The sequence below is a fragment of the Trametes versicolor genome (assembly GCF_000271585.1).
Source record: "Trametes versicolor FP-101664 SS1 unplaced genomic scaffold TRAVEscaffold_11, whole genome shotgun sequence".
NCBI lineage: Eukaryota > Fungi > Basidiomycota > Agaricomycetes > Polyporales > Polyporaceae > Trametes > Trametes versicolor.
Genome location: NW_007360331.1, coordinates 669,740 through 687,623, shown reverse-complemented (window position 1 = coordinate 687,623; position 17,884 = coordinate 669,740). Strand labels below are relative to the sequence as shown.

The 17,884-nt window shown below is 58.9% G+C and overlaps 6 protein-coding genes across 6 annotated transcripts; 5 read left to right on the top strand and 1 right to left on the bottom strand.

The window, feature by feature from the left end:
• Positions 1-2,850: 2,850 nt before the first annotated feature.
• TRAVEDRAFT_51743 (uncharacterized protein) lies at positions 2,851-3,154 on the bottom strand (the record flags this gene model as incomplete). The annotated part of the gene is made up of 2 exons (XM_008044542.1): positions 2,851-2,916; positions 2,969-3,154. 2 exons carry the CDS (start codon positions 3,152-3,154, stop codon positions 2,851-2,853), a joined length of 252 nt encoding a protein of 83 aa, XP_008042733.1.
• A 247-nt stretch (positions 3,155-3,401) lies between these two features.
• On the top strand, positions 3,402-4,713 carry TRAVEDRAFT_51742 (uncharacterized protein; the record flags this gene model as incomplete). Its single annotated transcript, XM_008044541.1, has 4 exons — positions 3,402-3,434; positions 3,499-3,621; positions 3,673-3,837; positions 3,901-4,713. The coding sequence occupies 4 exons, from the start codon at positions 3,402-3,404 to the stop codon at positions 4,711-4,713; spliced, it is 1,134 nt and encodes a 377-aa protein (XP_008042732.1).
• A 796-nt stretch (positions 4,714-5,509) lies between these two features.
• Positions 5,510-7,098, top strand: TRAVEDRAFT_39705 (uncharacterized protein; the record flags this gene model as incomplete). Its single annotated transcript, XM_008044474.1, has 2 exons — positions 5,510-5,665; positions 5,722-7,098. 2 exons carry the CDS (start codon positions 5,510-5,512, stop codon positions 7,096-7,098), a joined length of 1,533 nt encoding a protein of 510 aa, XP_008042665.1.
• A 430-nt stretch (positions 7,099-7,528) lies between these two features.
• TRAVEDRAFT_23245 (uncharacterized protein) lies at positions 7,529-12,040 on the top strand (the record flags this gene model as incomplete). The annotated part of the gene is made up of 8 exons (XM_008044354.1): positions 7,529-7,555; positions 7,807-8,015; positions 8,082-8,157; positions 8,215-9,600; positions 9,982-10,099; positions 10,332-10,418; positions 10,461-10,555; positions 10,607-12,040. The coding sequence occupies 8 exons, from the start codon at positions 7,529-7,531 to the stop codon at positions 12,038-12,040; spliced, it is 3,432 nt and encodes a 1,143-aa protein (XP_008042545.1).
• Positions 12,041-12,704: 664 nt separating this feature from the next.
• Positions 12,705-15,021, top strand: TRAVEDRAFT_153966 (uncharacterized protein). Its single transcript, XM_008044782.1, has 3 exons — positions 12,705-13,159; positions 13,601-14,246; positions 14,296-15,021. The coding sequence occupies exons 1-3, from the start codon at positions 12,719-12,721 to the stop codon at positions 14,724-14,726; spliced, it is 1,518 nt and encodes a 505-aa protein (XP_008042973.1). The 5' UTR covers positions 12,705-12,718; the 3' UTR covers positions 14,727-15,021.
• A 390-nt stretch (positions 15,022-15,411) lies between these two features.
• Positions 15,412-17,709, top strand: TRAVEDRAFT_31199 (uncharacterized protein). The gene is made up of 2 exons (XM_008044425.1): positions 15,412-17,353; positions 17,416-17,709. The coding sequence occupies exon 1, from the start codon at positions 15,602-15,604 to the stop codon at positions 17,351-17,353; it is 1,752 nt and encodes a 583-aa protein (XP_008042616.1). The 5' UTR covers positions 15,412-15,601; the 3' UTR covers positions 17,416-17,709.
• Positions 17,710-17,884: the final 175 nt, after the last annotated feature.

The following is a 17,884-nucleotide window of genomic DNA, read 5'->3' as shown; positions in this document are numbered from 1 at the left end:
GCGGGGCGGCGTCGCAAGGTTCCCTTCGCGGGCTGGGAGGGGGCGCACGTCGTGCTCGGTAAGTGCATAGTCGTGGGTCCACCTCCCGCCCTCGCCCGTGCATCGTGCCTCGCGCCGGGTCGCGCCCTGGGGACGGTGGGATGTGTGTCCCCGCTGGCGACGCCTCAGGGTCCCGCGTCGCACATCCGTCGTCGGAGGCGTCGTGGAGACGCGCAGAGCGATCGTGCTCGCGCCGCCGCCGTGCAGCCCGACGCCAAGAGGTGTGCCGTGGGCCTGTTCCGCCAGGGACGGGCACACGCTGCATCTATTGGCCGCGGGCTGCCCCGGCCAGCCTCAGGACACCTTGGGACGCGCCCGCCATCCACACCGCCGCGACGCAGACTCCCCCGACGCGTCCGGCAGCACCCCCCAAGGTGAGCAAACGATACGCGCATCGCCCTCGTAAAACGCCGCCACCTCCGGGGGCCGGGCGCGCCGTGCTTCCCGTCCACCGCGCCGCCGTCCAAACGGCCAAAATCGCCGCACAGCTGTCGAGACGCAAAGTCCGCGCTGGCCTCTGCAAACGGCGGAGCAGGCGCACGGCATGCAGACGGGCGTGCCTGCAAAGCCACGGGGCCCTGGGCGGCAGGACGCGCGCGGGACGGCCGCGCTCCGGCGGGTGCTCATGAAATCGCGCGTGGAGGCGCAGATTTTTTGTGCCCGGATCGCCGCGCGCGGCGGCATGTGCGTGCGCCCTGGTGTGGCGAGTGTGGAGCCGCGTTTTGGGGGCCGCACGGCGCGCCGTCCGGGCGCGACGGCGGTGACTTCGTGCGGGGCCGGGGTGCACGGGGCGTCCTGGGCCGAACGGGTCGCGACGCGGCTGTTTTGAGCGGCGGGGCGGGTGGAGGGGGTCTGTTGGGGTGTGCGTACCGGGTTTCGTGGCTGTAGGGTGCGGGACGGGCGCGGGACGGCGGCGGGAAGCCCGGCGGTGTGCTAGGGCCCATGGATTTGGGCGAATATGACGTGTTTTTTCGACTCCGTCTGACCCCGCGGAAACGTCGTGTGTGTGTGCCGAGAGGTTCGTGTATGTGTTCTGGCCCGTTTGGAAGTCGTCCAGAGGTGTTGGCCAAGCGCGAGGGGTGCGCCGTGTCCGGGGCTTGACCGTGGTGACAGCACGGCGCGCTCGCGGCTCACGTCGTCGTACCGCCCCGGTATGCCTGTGGGCGGTCAGGGTGGGTCAGGTGAGGCTACGCGTAGAATGTGAGGGTGACACAAGCACTGCGGGGTGCGCGATTCGCGTTCCCAGGTGCGCGCGGGCTGAAAACACGATGCTGTCAGCGCATTTCGCGAAGGCGCGCCCTGAGAACGCACCGGATGGAAGAGCATATAGTCATGTATCGGCTCGTCACAAACTGGCATGCGCAGGTACGCGGAACGGGACTGGAACAGAGAGGGGGGTTAGCGGAGTGATGCCGTCTCGTGAGCGGGATTCCCGGCGGAGAACATGAGCAGCGTCTTTGTGCGTCGGCAGGCGTCATGAGAAGAGCTTGGTGGACGTGCCGGTGTTGTTTCCATTGCGTGAATCGAGTTGTGTGGGCGACAGGAAGCGTCCGTGGAGGGTGCAGTGGAGGCGCTTGTCCGGCCATGGCGCGTGCAGATCGCGTCAGAACGAGGTGAGCTCGTGTCAGATCCGAGATCGAAGTCTTCCGCGCGATTCCCCGTAGGTGCCGTACTTGCCAGAGACAAGATGAGGTCGGCAGGAGCTTGGTGGGCGTCGACATTGCCAGTGTTAGTGCAATTGCGGACGCGGATCGATTGCTATGGGTCTGCTCTTTCAAAGGTGGCCTACAGGACGACAGCCGAGCACTCCGTGAGCATATAAAAGCAAGGAGCACAGTTTGAGACACTACGGAGGGCGTATTTGCGAGCTGTGCACTCCCAGTCTCCACTCCAGGCGCTGCGGACGATCTGGATATGTTGCGCAGGTCGACGCCGACGCAACACAGTCGTCTTGCTGCCAGAAAGCGGACAAGGGCGCGGAGAGGCAGGGCACAGCTGAGCGCGGGGCACCAGACGAGCACCGGACGAGCAGACGAGGGCAGCAGACGAGCAGCAGCGGACAGAGAGAGAAGCGGCCGAGCGATCGCGCATGGGCAGCGGACGAGGAGAGCAGCGCGGCAGAAGCGCTGGAGCGCCCGCCGGAGTGCATGACGTCACGCGTCAGGCTGAGCTGCTGCTGCTATCAGCAGTGGCTGAAGCTCGTGTCTCCTCCCGAGACAGAGCCCAGATCCACGTTGTGCAGCCCACCTCCCAGCAAGAACGGCACTTGCAGCGGACGACTTGGTGGTGGATGGCAAGGAACAGCGTGTCTCACGTCACACTCCGCGATGGTTCTCACGAACTTGTCGACGCGGACGGACCCGGACACCCGCAACGCAGCGGTCAACGCCGCGCGGACATGGCTGCAAACCCGGAACGGTTCTCAGTCTCTTTCTACCAGCAACTGTACCGCAAGATGGCACTCGACAGACTGAGAAGACCCTTTGTGAGTGTTAAACTTGATCCTGAGCTGCGATGACATCGGGAAGGCAGGCACATCTGAGTCTGGTAGACGGTCACGGTAAGTAATTCTCCCCCGGACCCGAGCTCAATTGCTTGGTGGGCCGTAGCCGTTGGTGAAGCCATAGAACGATTGGTGATGGAATTCAAGATTGACATATATATACATTGATCATTAAACTTGAGCTGTAACGTATTCGTCGAGCAATACAGGTATGATGTTGCGAAAAGGCGGCGAGTTGACAGTTTCAGGAGGAACCAAGTCCGCGGAAGGCTGGCCCCGGGAGAAGGCAACGCATGTTTTGCATGGCTTCAGAAGGCCAGGCCCACGGAATCCCAATCTACAGCATCGTCCGCTTCCTTGGAAGGATCGCCCGCCTATAGTCGAGTCAGTTGCTTCACAGAGATCCAACATAACCACCATACTCACCCCTTGACCTTTGGCAGCGTCGCCGTCCTTCTTGGGTTGAACCTGCACATAAGTTGCTTTCGCCACAACCGCGCCCACTGCCACGCGGCGGGCTGTCATATTCTCCACATAGGCGAAGTGTTCGTCAAGGCTGCCCCGGCTCCCTTCGGGCGTGCTCCCAGTGCTCTGTGTTGAGGAGGTCGACATTTTTCTTGCGGGTGTCGAGTGTCTTCGGTGTGGATGCTGGATGCATGACGGGGTGTGCGGTCCTCCTTCATATACCCCGGGACGCTTGGTACGTCCCAGCAGCAGCATCACATCCAGCACCCTGAGGGTGCGTAGGCATTGACCGTCCAGGCCGCGGACCGCTTTGACTAGTCTGCGTGAAGTGTCCATGGGATAATCGTGGGCTTTTTCCAAGGGTCAGTGCGTATGTCGCTTGGCTCGGAGAGCCATGCGCGGGGGCTTGTGGCGCATTGTGGTCCTGGTGGGTGGCTCATTGTCAAAGCTCTTTGGGCATTTAGCCATTCATTACTGCGACGGCTATATAGACCATCGTTTCCAGAAGCCGTTACCCTCAGCACCACTCGCCGTCTACTCTCTACTCACCCACTCTATACTCCCAATCTCCTTTGGCGATGGACACTCAACGGTTCGATATGAGCATCAAGAAGGTACGGTTTCCGTTGTATCCTTTGTGATTGACTCACTGATGGGACTTGTAGCCCATTCCTATGGCTGTTAAGTTTCCGCTGCTGCTGGTGGAAGACGAGGAGATAGAGAGTTCCGACTTCGTTTCTCGGTATCCATCTCCGCCGCCTCCTACCCCATGCATCCCCCGGCGCAGGACGCCGATGGACGCGCAGCGGTATGATCCCTACAAGACCATGGTCAGCACCGTCGTTATTCTCATCTATATATCTCACGCTGATGTTTGCGACGTTACTCGACAGCTCGCGGCCACATCTCCTCCGCGCTACTCATCCCCCGACCCCGAGGACCCGCTTAGCCAGTCTGTCCTCCCCGAGTCCGTCGCGTTCCCGCTGCCCTTGCCGTCAGCCAGAGACGTGTACAGCGAGCTCCTGGAGTTCCGCTTCGGCGAGCCCGACTCCGGGTCCAGCGAGGAGCTCACCTCCGACTCAGAGGACACCGCCACCCCAACCGACGAAATTGACGTCCACGGCTTCGCCACCACCTACTGTTTCACCGGCACGAGCGAAGAAGGCGACTTTCCCATCGAGCGCACAATCGTGCGCCCAGCGCCCACGCCCCGTTTCCGCGTGGACCTGACTAGGGCCCTCGCATCGCTCGCCGCCCGCTCAGGCTCGACCACCACCCTGCGCACCGTCCCGAGCGTCTCGCAGCTTTCAGGCGCCTCGACGCCGTCCTCCCCGGAGGACGACTACGACGGCGCGATCGCGCCCCCGGCCTCCACCGTCGCCTCCCGCCGCCCGTCGCTCGCCCCGCTCGCGCTCGGGGAGGTCACGAAGAGCCTGAAGCGGTTCGCGTCGCGCCTGGACCCGACGACCCCGGCCTACGAGAAGCGCGTGGACAGCGGCCACTTGGAGGAGGCGGTGGACCAGTGCGAAGACGCGTGGGCGCGCGCGGGGCGCGGCGAGCCGCTCGTTGAGGTGTTCGTGGCGCGGACGCGCGGGACGAGCGTCGAGGACCGGGTCATTCCCGGGTTTGATTACGAGGGCCGATACGCCGTCAACTTCGGGGTCGGCGATGTGGGTCGGCGCGGTGTGGGCAACTACGGGTTTTGATGCTGGTCCCCGATGTGCTCCGCGGCCGGCACACCGCTCGTATCTGAGTGTGGCTTGGACCGCGCGAACTTCTTGTGGTTTCTCCGATGCGCATGGCACGGTGTCCTTCTGTGCTGAGGGCTGAGGCTGAGCTAGATCTTGGCCTTGAGGACCTGCCACCCGTCATTGATTATAAGCCAGACTATTTCACCGTTCCAAACATTTGTAAACTGTACCCAGCCCTCGCCTTGTGTATGTCATATCGCATCCTAGTGTTTTGTGTCTTATTGGTCCGCCCTATATGCCAGCACCTCCTTCAGACAGTACTCTATCACATCTATAAATGTAGTTATATATACTCTGCACTGTTCTACACTCATACAATTGAATGCATGGTACTATCCCCGAAGACATGCCTCGCCTCAGTATGTGGCTGGAACATGTATACTAGATAACATACTAATAACATGAAGGACTCAAGTTAACGACCAGTGTGCCAGGGCGCTTATGTCGGCAATGACCGAAAGCCCGACTCTCTGAACGTTTTCACCTCCAAGGTTGAAATTGTAATTCGCCCCTCTTCTCCGCTTTCTCTCACTCTCTCTCATTTTCTCTCGCTCTCTCGCCCTCTCTCTCTCGCGCGCGCGCGTGCGCGGAACATCCCTTCAGGCCAACCAGCGGCGATATAACGATGGCGCATACACGAGCTATCGACCGGGTGCTCCAGATCCCACACCTTCTTGACGAAGTTTTCGCCCAAATTGCATCACCATGGACGCCTCACGACAGCGAGAAGTGGTGGATTTTTACAAGTCAGATGGCCCGGGATGGTCGCTTCACGCTCGCATGCTCGGCACGCGTATGCAGGGCATTCCTAGAGCCCGCGTTGGACGCATTATGGCGGGACTTGGGTGATTTGCTCGTGTTGCTGCGAGTCCTCCCTTCCTTCCAGCCGTACACCTCCCATTCCTTCGTGAGCTATCTCATGATATCTACATCGCTGAAATGGTTAATCATGCCGATTTGCAGAATTTCCTTGACGAGATCACGCCTTCCCAATGGCTGCGCTTCCAATCCTACGCAAGGCGTGTACGAGCACTTCAGAAGGGCGCCTTGGGCTCATCGGTGGAAACAGTCGACAAGATGGTCTGGGCGACTCTCGGAAGTCGTCTTAACGGCCAGCCCCTACTGCCCAACCTCCGAACGTTCGTGTCGGACTTCGCCGAGGACTATCTGGCCCCTCTGGTGCTGCTCTCCCCCTCTCTGCTAGATCTCGAGCTTTGGTTCCCGTGCGCGGACGCGGTCGACGACGATCCCGTTTTCGCTTCTTCCCTGCCACTTGCCAGAGGTGTGCTCGTGCAGTCCCTGACACCTCATCTTCGGAAGCTGTCTCGATTTCTAATATACGACGGATTGGAAGGCACGCCTGCCCGTTTCCTCTCTGCTTTCTTGACTCCGCTGGATAGGCTTCAGGCACTCGATCTCGTGGCTTCCAAGGCAATCGCAGACTTGGCAACTCTACAGGCCATCTCCGAGATGACAGCCCTTCGTGAGCTCGGAATAAGGCTCTCTCTTGCCGGTACCAATCCGACAATGCTTCCACAACTCGGTGGCGCATATAGCGCACTGCATCGGCTTCATCTCAGAGGCAAAATTCACGATATGTGCACACTGTTCCAGGCGTGCGACTGCGCTCAGCTCGACGATCTAGCTCTCACCGTCCACACTCTAGAGGGCCTGCAAGAAGGCCTTGCCTCAATATGCGACCGTCTTCCGAAGTCACTGCGCCACGCGAGGGTCACCATTCTCGGCCGTGACCCTCCGCCCGAGCCGTCTACTCCCGCTATACACGTCCTGCGGCCGTTCTTCGTATTTCGCGACCTACGCACTGTCAGCATGTCGACCAACCATTACGACCCAGGCATGGACGACGGCTTCGCGCGCGAGTCCGCGTCCGCGTGGCCGCAGCTCACGCACTTCGAGCTGGGCTACCTCGATTCGTGCAGCACTCTGGACCCCGCCATGGACCAGTTGAGTGTCGCCGGGCTCGTCGAGTTTGTGCAGCGGTGTCCGAAGCTCGCAATCTTCCAAGTGCCCTTCCTCGACGTCCGGGGGCCGCTTCTGTCTCTCCACTCGCTCCCCCCAGAGGGACTGAAGAACCTGCATAGCCTCAGCTTCTTCAAGCTGATCGGAGGCCGGGAGGCGAACTTGCTCGCGCTCGCGGTCGTCCTCGACATACTCTTTCCGTCCGCTGGGCGGCTGCACTCTGTGACGGTGGAGAAGGATATCAAGGGCATTGCAGTTCTCGTAGGGAACGAGAATTACCAGGCCGCATGCGTCACGATGATGCTGCTGGGGGCGATGTGGGCACGTCGGCAGGGCGAGGAGAAGCGGCTCGTGTGCTAATAAAGGTTGATGCGGTGGAGGCTGATGAGCATTCGGAGGAGTATTCGGGTTCATGTGCGTTTGTGCATCTCATCTCACTGAAGGTCAAGCACTGATGAGGCTATCGAACGCTACAGAAGCCATGCAGGCAATTGGTAGTTATAATGGGCGCTGGTATGTACGGTGTGGGTCTTCAATTGTCTAGTTCAAATACGACTCTGAATAGAACCAGAATCTCCTCATCGGCGGCCGTGTGCGTGTTTGGGCGACACAAGATGCATCTCGACTGAAGTGGGTCGTAGCTAATCCGCTTCCTCTGACTCTCACCGGCCACGATGGGAGTCTGATACGAGCTGCGGCCTAGGAGGATGACGTGTAGCAATAGTGGTCGTATAAGATATATAAACACGGTGCGAGGTGCTGCGAAGGCGAGACTCGCCGGGAAAACGTTATGTCTATGTACATGGGAGGACGTACGGTACGTCCATTTTACTCCTCTCGTATTTTTGTGCCGGAAGATCGTTTACGTACAGGGCATTCTCCGTGAAGAAGCTCAGCAGTTCGCGTGGCACCAAACACGCCCAAACTTGCCAGCAGATGAGGGTATCGCCTCTGAAAACCGTCCTGAACCAGCGCAGTATCGCAACCCTTTCTACCCCTTAACCTAGCATGGTAAGTCCTAGAACCTACGAAGGAGTCCAACACGCTCACCGCTACCTCCTCGTCTAGGCGAACCCGCATGAGCTGTATCAGGAGGCGGACGGTGCCAATCCCAGTCCAGTGCCGAGTACAAGCCCTATCAGTGCTATAGGTCAAGTGCTGGAATCACCGGAGCTCTTGAGAGCCATCTTGGACATCCTCGAACCCGGCCGATACTCGGACAATGACACCGGCGAGGAACTCGTCCTACGGACAGCTAACAAAGCTACGCTTGCTGCGTGTGCTCGCGTCTCCCACCACTTTTCCCAGCATGCACTTGATGTCCTTTGGTCCGCCCTTGACAGTCCCTGTGGAGCGTTGCTCTACATCTTGCCGTCTATCCAGTCAGTAGATGCTGGTCCGGAGCGTGGCTATTACAAGGTAGGCTTCTTCTGAGCTTCATTGAGCAAGACCTTGACTCGAGTTAATGCGCCGCAGACGATGATCACAGGCGATATTTCCACTGCCGAGTGGGCCCGTTTTTGCGAGTACACGGCCCGTGTCCGGGAAATATCATACGAAGGGACCGCCATCGACCCGCTGGTCTGGACCATTCTTGCACGTAAATGTCGAGGCGAGCCCCTGTTCCCGCGGCTGCGCCTTATAGTTGCCTGGGGCTTTTACGAGGATGACGTTCCTGCATTGATTAGCTTCCTTTCACCCAGCCTTCGCCACTTTACTTTGGAAATAGGCTCTCCAAAGGATTTGAGGCGAGCTTTGCAACTTTGCGCGAGCTTGAAGGTGCTTTTCCAGACTTTGGTCGACATCGCTCGCAACCTCACAGCGCTGATCTGGGAGGCGCCCTTCGATTGGCGCTTTGGGTCTGGCTTCCTGGCTAGGATCGGTCGTTTGCGAACCCTGCAGACTTTGAAGTTAAGCCAATATTCGAGTCATTGGTACACACCCCCGGTGACACTCCTCCGACCGTCGCCCCAGATTCCCGCTGCTGAACCCACGTTGCTCCGGGAATTAACTGCAATCCCACCACTACGCTATCTTCACTTGGACATGGGACTCATAGAGCTCGACCAGGAGATGAAGGACGTTGCCGGCTTGGCATTCGAACAGTTGCTCACCCTTCGTATGATCGGCGGTCCGGCCGAAGCGCTGGCAACGTTGGTCCATTCACTTTCCCTCCCTGCTCTCGAAAGCCTCGTCGTGGATCTCAATCACGATCATCCTGTCGCGCTCTCCGCCTTCAAAGACTTGCTTGTGAAGCTCGGTGCAAATTTGCCACACAAACTGCAAGATTTCGAGTGGAGACGTCGCGGCAATCTCATCCCGGGCCCTTCCACCGTGGATATGGAGGGACAGGCTTTCGCCGTCTCCTGCGTCCTTGCGCCCCTCCTTCGGTTCACTAACTTGTGCCACGTGCAGGTCCAGCTGTGCACGACATCCTCGTTGCACATCACGGACAACGATGTGGCCCAGCTCGCGGCGGCTTGGCCGAACATCCAAACGTTGTGTATCAGCACCGAGGCCTTTCCTGATAGCGAGACCGTTCTGGGAAATGTCATCCATCCGACAATTGCGGCGCTTGTCACCTTCGCACAGCGCTGCCCCATGCTCTATTCCTTGTCCCTGCCCAGCCTCGATTTTTCTTCCGTGTTTCTCGACACGGCTGTCGTACCTCTCATCCCTCGACACCCGCTAAGGAGGCTCTTCATTTCAAGGACGGTTTGCGGCCTCGCCTCGGCCACGGAGGCTGTCATATTATTAAAACGTCTATTCCCCGCGCTGGAATACCTGTCGGTGTCGGCCCACCTCTCAGGCGCTGGCGATCCAGGAGCAGAGAGGGCGTTTGCAACACAAATTGGGAAATTGGTGTCCATGTTGCGGCGCGTTCGCGACGACGAGAGGATGCGTGCCAAGTCACCGGCCGGGGGGGAAGGGCAAATGGGCTGCCAGTGAAAGTGGTGAGCGCAAATACCGGAGTATACGTCCCATTATATCAGTAGAGCTGACCAGGTGTCATAGACTAGTGCCAGGCGTAGAATGGGGTGAGTAGTGTAGGCTCATGGACGGTTAATATGTCAATTTGTCCTTCGAACCGTTCGTGATTTGAATATTGAACACTTGTATTTCCACTGACCGCGCGCCTTTGACATGAGTGTTACTAAGTAGATGCAATCACAGCGGATGTGCGTCTCTGAACCTGTCTACCACGAACTCGACTAGGCGCATATATTGCTTGCTTGTTTCTAGACGAGCGGGACCTATCAGTACAGTATACAAACCTGTACATACTACGATGCAGCGGATAGAGGCAGTATAGAGGCTCGATACTATGGCATACGCGGGAGTAGCGGGCCGGAGCGCCGGCGTATGTATGTATGCGCGATTTTTCTGATTTCATTTTTTCTCCTCTCTCTCTCGCTCCTCTCTTTCCGCCACTTCCACTGTGACTCAATTTTCGCTCTCTCCGAAATACGTTGACCACACTCCATAGTTCTCAGCGCTCTCCAATCGATCGACAATGACGCATACACGAGCTATTGACCGCCTGCTTCGGGTACCACATGTTGTGGAGGAAGTTTTTATACAGGTCGTTGCAGAACGGCCCCCCAAATCTGGTGCAAGTCCTATGTACTTGGGAAGTAACATCTATGAATACAACACGCAGGCGTCGAAGGATAGGCGTCGTACGTTGGCGTGCTCGGCACGCGCATGCAAGGCATTCGTAGAGCCGGCGCTGGACACCTTATGGCGGGAGTTGGGTGACCTACTCGTCCTGTTGCGAATCCTCCCTTCCCTCAAGCCATACACCTCCCAGTCGATGGTAAGTTAATTCATGACGTCTACTGCTGTAGCTGACTATGCGATACGACAGAATATCCTAGACGAGATCACCCCCTCGCAGTGGCGGCGTTTTCAGTCCTACGCAAGGCGTGTGCGTACCCTTCTGAAAAATGCCTTGGAGCCCTCGGTGAAACAAGTCGACAAGATCGTCTGGGTAGTTCTCGGAAGTCATCTTAGTGGTCAACCCTTGCTCCCAAACCTTCGGGAGCTCTCTCTAGTGGAATTCACCCCGAACTACCTCGCATCCCTGGTATTGCTCTCTCCCTCTCTGCATGCGCTTGGCCTCGACTTCTCGCACGCGGACTATATGGACGCCGACATCGACCGTGCCCCCTACGAGTCTAGACCCCTGGCTAGGGGCATCCTGCTCCAGCTCCTGATGCCTCACTGTCGGCGACTGTCTCACCTCGCCATACACTACGGATTGGAAGACATGCCCCCTCGCATGCTTTCTTCCATCACTGGGCTGGACAAGCTCTACGAGCTCGATCTGGTGTACTCTGAGGCGATTGCCGACTTTGGGACACTGCAGGCCATCTCCAAGATGGCAGACCTTCGCGATCTCACGTTACGATTCTCCCTTGACCCCCCCGATCCGGCGAAGCTTCCTGCGCTTGGCGGCGCGTTCTCAAAGCTCTTCAGGCTTCATCTATCAGGCGACATCCACGACCTTCGCGACGTATTCGAAGCATGCGACTGTGCACGACTTACCGCGTTAACCCTCACCGTCTCCGAGGCGACGACAGTGCAAGATCTCCAAGGTGGTTTTGAAGTGATATGTGCCCATGTCCCGACGTCTTTGCAGGAAGCGAGGATCTATCTCTCCGGCCGTCTCTACTGGAATGGGCCGCCGAAATCTGTCTCGGATATCGTCCAACCTTTCTTCGTTTTCCGCGCTTTGCGCCACGCTACGATTGGGTTCCACTACGATCCTCGTACGGACGACAGGGACGCATGCGTATTCGCGACCGCCTGGCCACATCTCACGCACTTCGAGCTGTCATATGCCGACTGGGATCTTGACCAGGAAATCACTCATCTCACCGTGGCCGGGCTCATCGAGTTCGTGCAGCGGTGTCCGCGGCTCTGCCACCTTGAGGTGCCTTTCCTCGACATCCGGGGACCTCTGCCTTCCCTGCATACGCTCCCGCCTAGGGGACTGAAATCTTTGCGCCGCCTGGACTTCACGGAGCTGATAGGCGGCCGAGAGGCTAACCTGCTTGACCTCGCAGTCGTCTTGGACATCCTCTTTCCGTCTGCCGGGAGACTGAACTATGTGACTGTGAAGGAGACTATCTTGGGCGAGATTTTGGCGGCGAACGAGACGTACCAGCCCGCGCGCGTCACGATGATGCTGCAGGGTGCAATGTGGGCACGTCGACAGGGCGAGAGGGAAGCGGCTCGGGGGCGAGTGTCGCGAGCGACGATGGAGGCTGACGAATCTACGGAGGAGTATTCGGATTAAGGTGCGTCAACGCGGCAGTGTTCGCTGGCTTGTATGCTAATTCAGGGACCAGACTATTGAAAGTTATAGGAACCGTGCGGACGACGAGAGGCCTGGGTCGCTGGTATCCGTCTTGACAGCGTGTATGCAGACCATGTTAGCGTTTGTGGACTTATTCCGGTCCCTACTATCTGTGCGTATTCGCTCTATATTCCGTCTCATTCACGTCGAGTGTAAGCGCAGATACTATCTATCCCACTTTCTTGGCGGCTGTCGGGGAGCTCTCTTGAACTACCATGATTGACTGTGGCGAATCTGGAGGTGGAAACATGGGCGATTGATGTTCTGTCTGCTGACCATGCCCAAACGGGGCGGGCTCGTGCGACGCCCCTCATCGCTTCTCGTGCTTCTGGCGGCCGCACGAAGTCGAACGCCACTAACTCCGCCTGCTCGTAGAGCCTCTGCTCACACAGCTGGATATATCTTGATAGTGTATCATCAGGTATCATTACTCACGGAGTTACTTTCTGTCTTCGCGCCATCTGGCCTCAATGTCGCCACATTTGGTGTCCACGGCTGCGTGGACGCTCTGGCCGCCACAGTGTACACACGCACAAATAAGGCCGCGCAGCCTCCTTATCACCCGCGGAGAAGCGCCGCAACATCTCCTCCTCCTCTTCCCCGACGACGACGACGACGATGACCCGCCTTCTCTACGTAACACTGCTCGCTGTCTCGTTGGCATCGGCCACGCCGCTCTCTACCTACCATGAGACCCCTCGCCAGCGTGCAGGCTTCACGCTCGCACCCCTCGTCGCCGAGGAGCACCCGCACGGGACCGTCAACAACTCGTACATCGTCATGCTGAAGGACGGGCTCGCACCCGCGCTCATGCAGAACCACATGAACTTCCTGCAGAACGTGCACGCGAGCGACCCGCTCGGGGACCTCCTCGGGGGCATCACCCACGTCTACGACGCCCACGTGAAGGGCTACGCCGGCAAGTTCAGCGACGCGACCGTCGACCAGCTCCGGCAGTTGCCCGAGGTCGAGTACGTGGAGAAGGACCAGATCGTCCGCACCCTCGAGATCCCCGGCGTCGAGGTGGAGAAGCACACCACGCAGACCAAGGCACCATGGGTGAGTCACGTTGCCCGCTTGACTCTCGACACGCGTCTTTCTGGCGCGCATATACGAAGTTCCTTGCTTGGGCTCTATATGCCTGGGTGGTGCTTCGGTATCATTGACACGCATATATGCGGTCCTTACGATGGCACGACGCGTCTCGGGCATGACCGCATCCGGGGGTCGTGACTGATGCGGTACGCGAATGTCTCTGCGAAAGTCTGCTGTCTTCGCCAACACTAGCAGACTTTTGCAAAGCGTGCCGTTATGTCTGGTTGGATTCGGGCGCGCATTGGCACTCGCTTTATATTGGTAGTCGAGCGTAGCGACTTCTCGCTGGCGTCGTGGGGGCCTTCGGGACCTTTCGGCGCCGAAACGAAATTTCCCGGGTCACACGAGTAGACCTATACCTGTTTTGCCGTCCATTCAAACACGAATACTTACCCTTTCCTCCAGGGCCTCGCTCGTATCAGCCATCGGGCGAAGCTTACGCTCGGCACGTTCACCAAGTACGAGTACGACCCTGCTGGTGGCGAGGGCGTCGATGTTTACGTCATCGACACTGGCATCAACATCAACCACGTCGAGTTCGAGGGTCGCGCGCTCTGGGGCAAGACCATTCCCCAGAACGACGTCGATGAGGATGGCAACGGCCACGGCACCCACTGCGCTGGCACGATCGCTTCGCGCAAGTACGGTGTCGCCAAGGCTGCAAATGTCATTGCCGTCAAGGTCCTCGGCAGCAACGGCAGCGGTACTATGAGCGATGTCGTCGGTGGTGTCGTCTGGGCTGCTACTCAGGCGCAGGCGAAGGCGAAGGCGGCCCTCGAGGAGTTCCAGAAGACTGGCAAGACCGCGCACAAGGGTTCCGTCGCGAACATGTCGCTCGGTGGCGGCAAGTCTCGGGCCCTCGACGACACTGTCAACAAGGCTGTTGACGCTGGCATGCACTTCGCTGTCGCCGCCGGCAACGACAACCGTGACGCGTGCAACAACTCTCCGGCTGCTGCTGAGAAGGCCGTCACCGTCGGCGCCTCCACCATCGGCGATGAGCGCGCTTACTTCTCCAACCACGGTCCCTGCGTCGACGTCTTCGCGCCTGGTAAGTTCGATACGTCCGACTCGCCGAATATATGCTGAGTCTGGCTTAGGTCTCGCTATCCTTTCGACGTACATCGGCAGCAACGAGTCCGTTTCAACTCTTTCGGGCACGTCGATGGCCTCCCCCCACACCGCTGGTCTCCTCGCGTACCTCCTCTCGCTGTACCCGTCCGCGGACTTCAACCCTTCCGTCGCGCCCGACCTCGTCCCCGCCATGCTTAACCAGGACTCGACCATGGCTTCGCTCTCCGGCGTGTACTCGCTTGCGTGGTCGGCGATGCCCTCGTGGGTCGCGACCTTCCTGCCGCCCCCGGCCCTCGTCGATGAGGTCGTCGCCCCTGTCCCCAGCGCGCCGAAGACCTTGTCGCCCAAGCAGCTCAAGCTCGCGCTCCTCGCGCTCGCGACGGAGAACGCGCTTCTCGATGCGCTGCCCTCGGGTACGCCCAACCTGCTCATCTTCAACAACGTGACCACTGCATGATCGTTGCTGGCCTGTCTTTGTCGATGCTGTCGTTTCTTGTTGTGTAATCTTCCCCCGTGACATAGCCTCCCCTTCGCATTATCACGCTGTACAGTACATATATGTTATGGACGATGGATGGATACGACCCGTGTGCTACAGACCTGTCCACACAAATCGCGATGAACGTGTCGCCTTGCGTGTCGCGCAAGAACTTGGACACCCGATATCTTGACCAAACTGCGTCGTGCTGACGATGTCAATGTCGAGATTGTAGATGACGTGTGTTCTCTTATAACCGGTTAATAGTACCCCCACTTAAGACTAGAGTTATTGCCTGAGCGGCTATTCGCAAGTGTAAGGTACGTCGGCCCGAGCGCCTTTACTCTTTGTCTCCACATACGCGGGTGCACCTCACAGGAGAGCGGTTGGCAGTAGTGAAGGCTCCGGTCAGGTCCTGCAGATGATGTGGAATGATCCTGCACTTTCCAGAGCATCCCAGCATGAAGTTGAAGCATCTGGTGAGGTTGGTGTCGACGATGGGCTCCTTTTTCTCAGCACAGTGTCCTGGCAACACTAGATGTAGCTCTAGCTTTGTATGGCCTGTATATGATATGAACCATTTGTCTCAGACGGAAGTCGAGTTGAGTTGCCATAATTGAGCGAAATGGTGAGTAAGCGCCTCGTTCCTCTCTTGCTTCACGACCACAACGTGCCCCTCCCGAATCTCATTCCACGACAGCCGCCGCATGTGTGATTGAGGCCGATAACCTCCTTTGTTCATCCGTTCGCTCAAAGGCGGGAACAGGAGGCTCAATCGCTCTCAGTCACCACCGCGGAACCCCTGTCTTCGCCCCCCTTGTCTCCTTCTGCTTCCACTTTTACCGCGATTCTCTATGTCTGTTGCTGCTGCGGTCAACCCAGATACCGTCCGGGAGATGCTGGAATGGGAGATCGTGCCGGAGGACTGGTGGAAGACCTCTTTCAGGGCGATATCATGGTCGTTCAAGACAAAGCCAGGATACCCCCGCCCCCCTCACTATCACAACCTCCTCGCGCGCGGGCGACGTCGTAGGATCACGGTCGATACCCACCCACCCGAGGAGGACGTCGATCTCAACGATGGGCTCAGTGGCGTGCGCGCGGCGCAGGAGGCCCTCGAGCGCTACGAGGTGGAGGTCTCCATACTGTCGCAAGACGACCTCGCGGGGCATGATTTACCCGCGCACCGCTGCCTCACCGCTCTAGGCAGGGAGAACTGGGACGAGAAGGTGCGAGAGCTCTTGGGCGGCATTTTACAGCCGGGCTCGTTGCCGGAGGTCGAAGCGCCCTCCCCCGACGACCCCCTGTGGGACCTCAACCGGCTCGACACCCTTTCTCCCCCTCCCGGCACCCCAAGTACTGCTGCGTTCACCGATTCGGACAACTCGGTCGATTCTGAGCCGCTACCTTCGACCCCGAAGCCGAACAAGGCGTCCTATGCCCGTGTGGTGTCCAGTGAGACTCCTACGTCCCCGACGGTCCTTTCACCTCTTCCCTCGAAGCTGTTGAGCGCAGCGGCCCTAACTTTCATTCCTTCGACTCCGAATGGCCCCAGCATACGCGAGGCCGTCACTCCGCCCCTCACTGCCGCTTCAAATTCGTCCGGTGACTCACCCTTCTCTTCTCCGACATACAATTTCCATTTCCCCTCGCTCAAGACTGCTTCTCCTGCCGATCGCCGGGAATCCCGTTCACTTCCTCCCTCTTTGCAGAAGGACGAAAGCGGATTTTACGTCGAAGTTGCCGAGGATGCCCCGAGCGGTGCCACTCAGAGCCTGAACGCCACTCGAAGTACCACGCCTCGTCGCCCCTCCGCTGCATTCCTTCCCGCATTTCTCACGGACGGATCGCCAAGTCCCCGCCCTCGCAACTCCAAGACTCGCGAAATTGTCGACCGGCTGCGCTCCTCGGGCAGCTCGGGCTCGAATCGTAAGGCGAAGAAGGCGGAACGTAATCGCAGGCAACCGTCTGGGTCGACCTCCAAGGACGACGAGTCTAACGCACCTGCTTCGGCGGATGCCAAGAACGCTTCCCGTGAAACTGTGGCGGATGCGGACGGATGGATCACCGGCGTAGTGAGCGAGGACACCTCACCATGCCTCATTGTCACTGACGATGGCTGGATCACTCAGGGCAACGCGCGTCCTCAGCAGCAGCCCCAGCAGCAGTCATCCGAGCGCTCGAAGTCCAAGCATACGCACGGACATAAGCGTTCCTCTGGCAGCATCGCGCAGTCCACTACCTCCACCTCCTCGTTCGCTCCCGGTTCGCACGCGTCCAACCTCGGCGCCTCGCGCACGCCTGCTCGCGGCGCGGTTCCCCTTCCTGCCATGCCACAACTATATCCTGGGGTCTACCCCGCTGTACCATATGGCGCGCCATACGCTGGTGGGAACCCCGCTGCGTTCGCGCAGATGCAGTACCCCATGCAGGGCAGGGGCCCGCAGTGGCCGATGAACTTCCAAGGAGGGATGTACCCTATGTACCAACCATTCGGGGTGATGCCTTCCGCGCCGTACGGGATGGTGCCCGTCGCGCCTCCGCTTTCGCAACCGTCCACATTCTTTGACGGGAAGGGCAAGCAGGGGAGTGCCCTGGTGCAATAGTGAGTCCCACCGGTTATCCGCGCTCGAAGTAGACAACGGAAGCTGACGACGACGTCCCCCAGGAATCATATTATCACGACGCCTCTCTGTTATGCTCTTTTCCCCCCTCTTGCGTTTCTTGTCCCATGTAGTAGTTAGCAGTCTGCAGTATGTACACCCTTCGCCTCTCGCTACACCTCACCCCCACCTCTCGATGCTTCGTTCTCGTACCCCGGACCGGTCCCGTTCCCACTCACCCCGCCCACAGCCATACTTGAGTATCCACATCGCAGTTCTGATTGTTGTTCTCTGTCGTCGTCGAGCCTTGGTATTATTGATATCGCCTTCGTTCTCTCCGCCTCTCACCCTGTCCCGCCCGTCTCGCGCGCAATATACGTGTGTACGTTTGCTGTGAGATCGTCAATTATGGGCCGAGGACGCTCGCCCACACCGGTTCCACGGCGTGCGTTTCTCCCGTTCCCGCCCCTGCCCTGCTTTGCGCCTGCATCGTATCGCTGCTCCCGTTTCCCGCAACGGTTCTTGCCATCGTGA

What these genes read in the sequence shown, in the direction of transcription:
- TRAVEDRAFT_153966 (XM_008044782.1), top strand. Translation starts at nt 12,719, where the DNA reads ATGACCCGCCTTCTCTACGTAACACTGCTCGCTGTCTCGTTGGCATCG. An exon ending in CGCAGACCAAGGCACCATGG is followed by an intron (nt 13,160 to 13,600) that starts GTGAGTCACGTT and finishes CCTTTCCTCCAG; the next exon opens with GGCCTCGCTCGTATCAGCCA. An exon ending in CGTCGACGTCTTCGCGCCTG is followed by an intron (nt 14,247 to 14,295) that starts GTAAGTTCGATA and finishes AGTCTGGCTTAG; the next exon opens with GTCTCGCTATCCTTTCGACG.
- TRAVEDRAFT_31199 (XM_008044425.1), top strand. Translation starts at nt 15,602, where the DNA reads ATGTCTGTTGCTGCTGCGGTCAACCCAGATACCGTCCGGGAGATGCTG.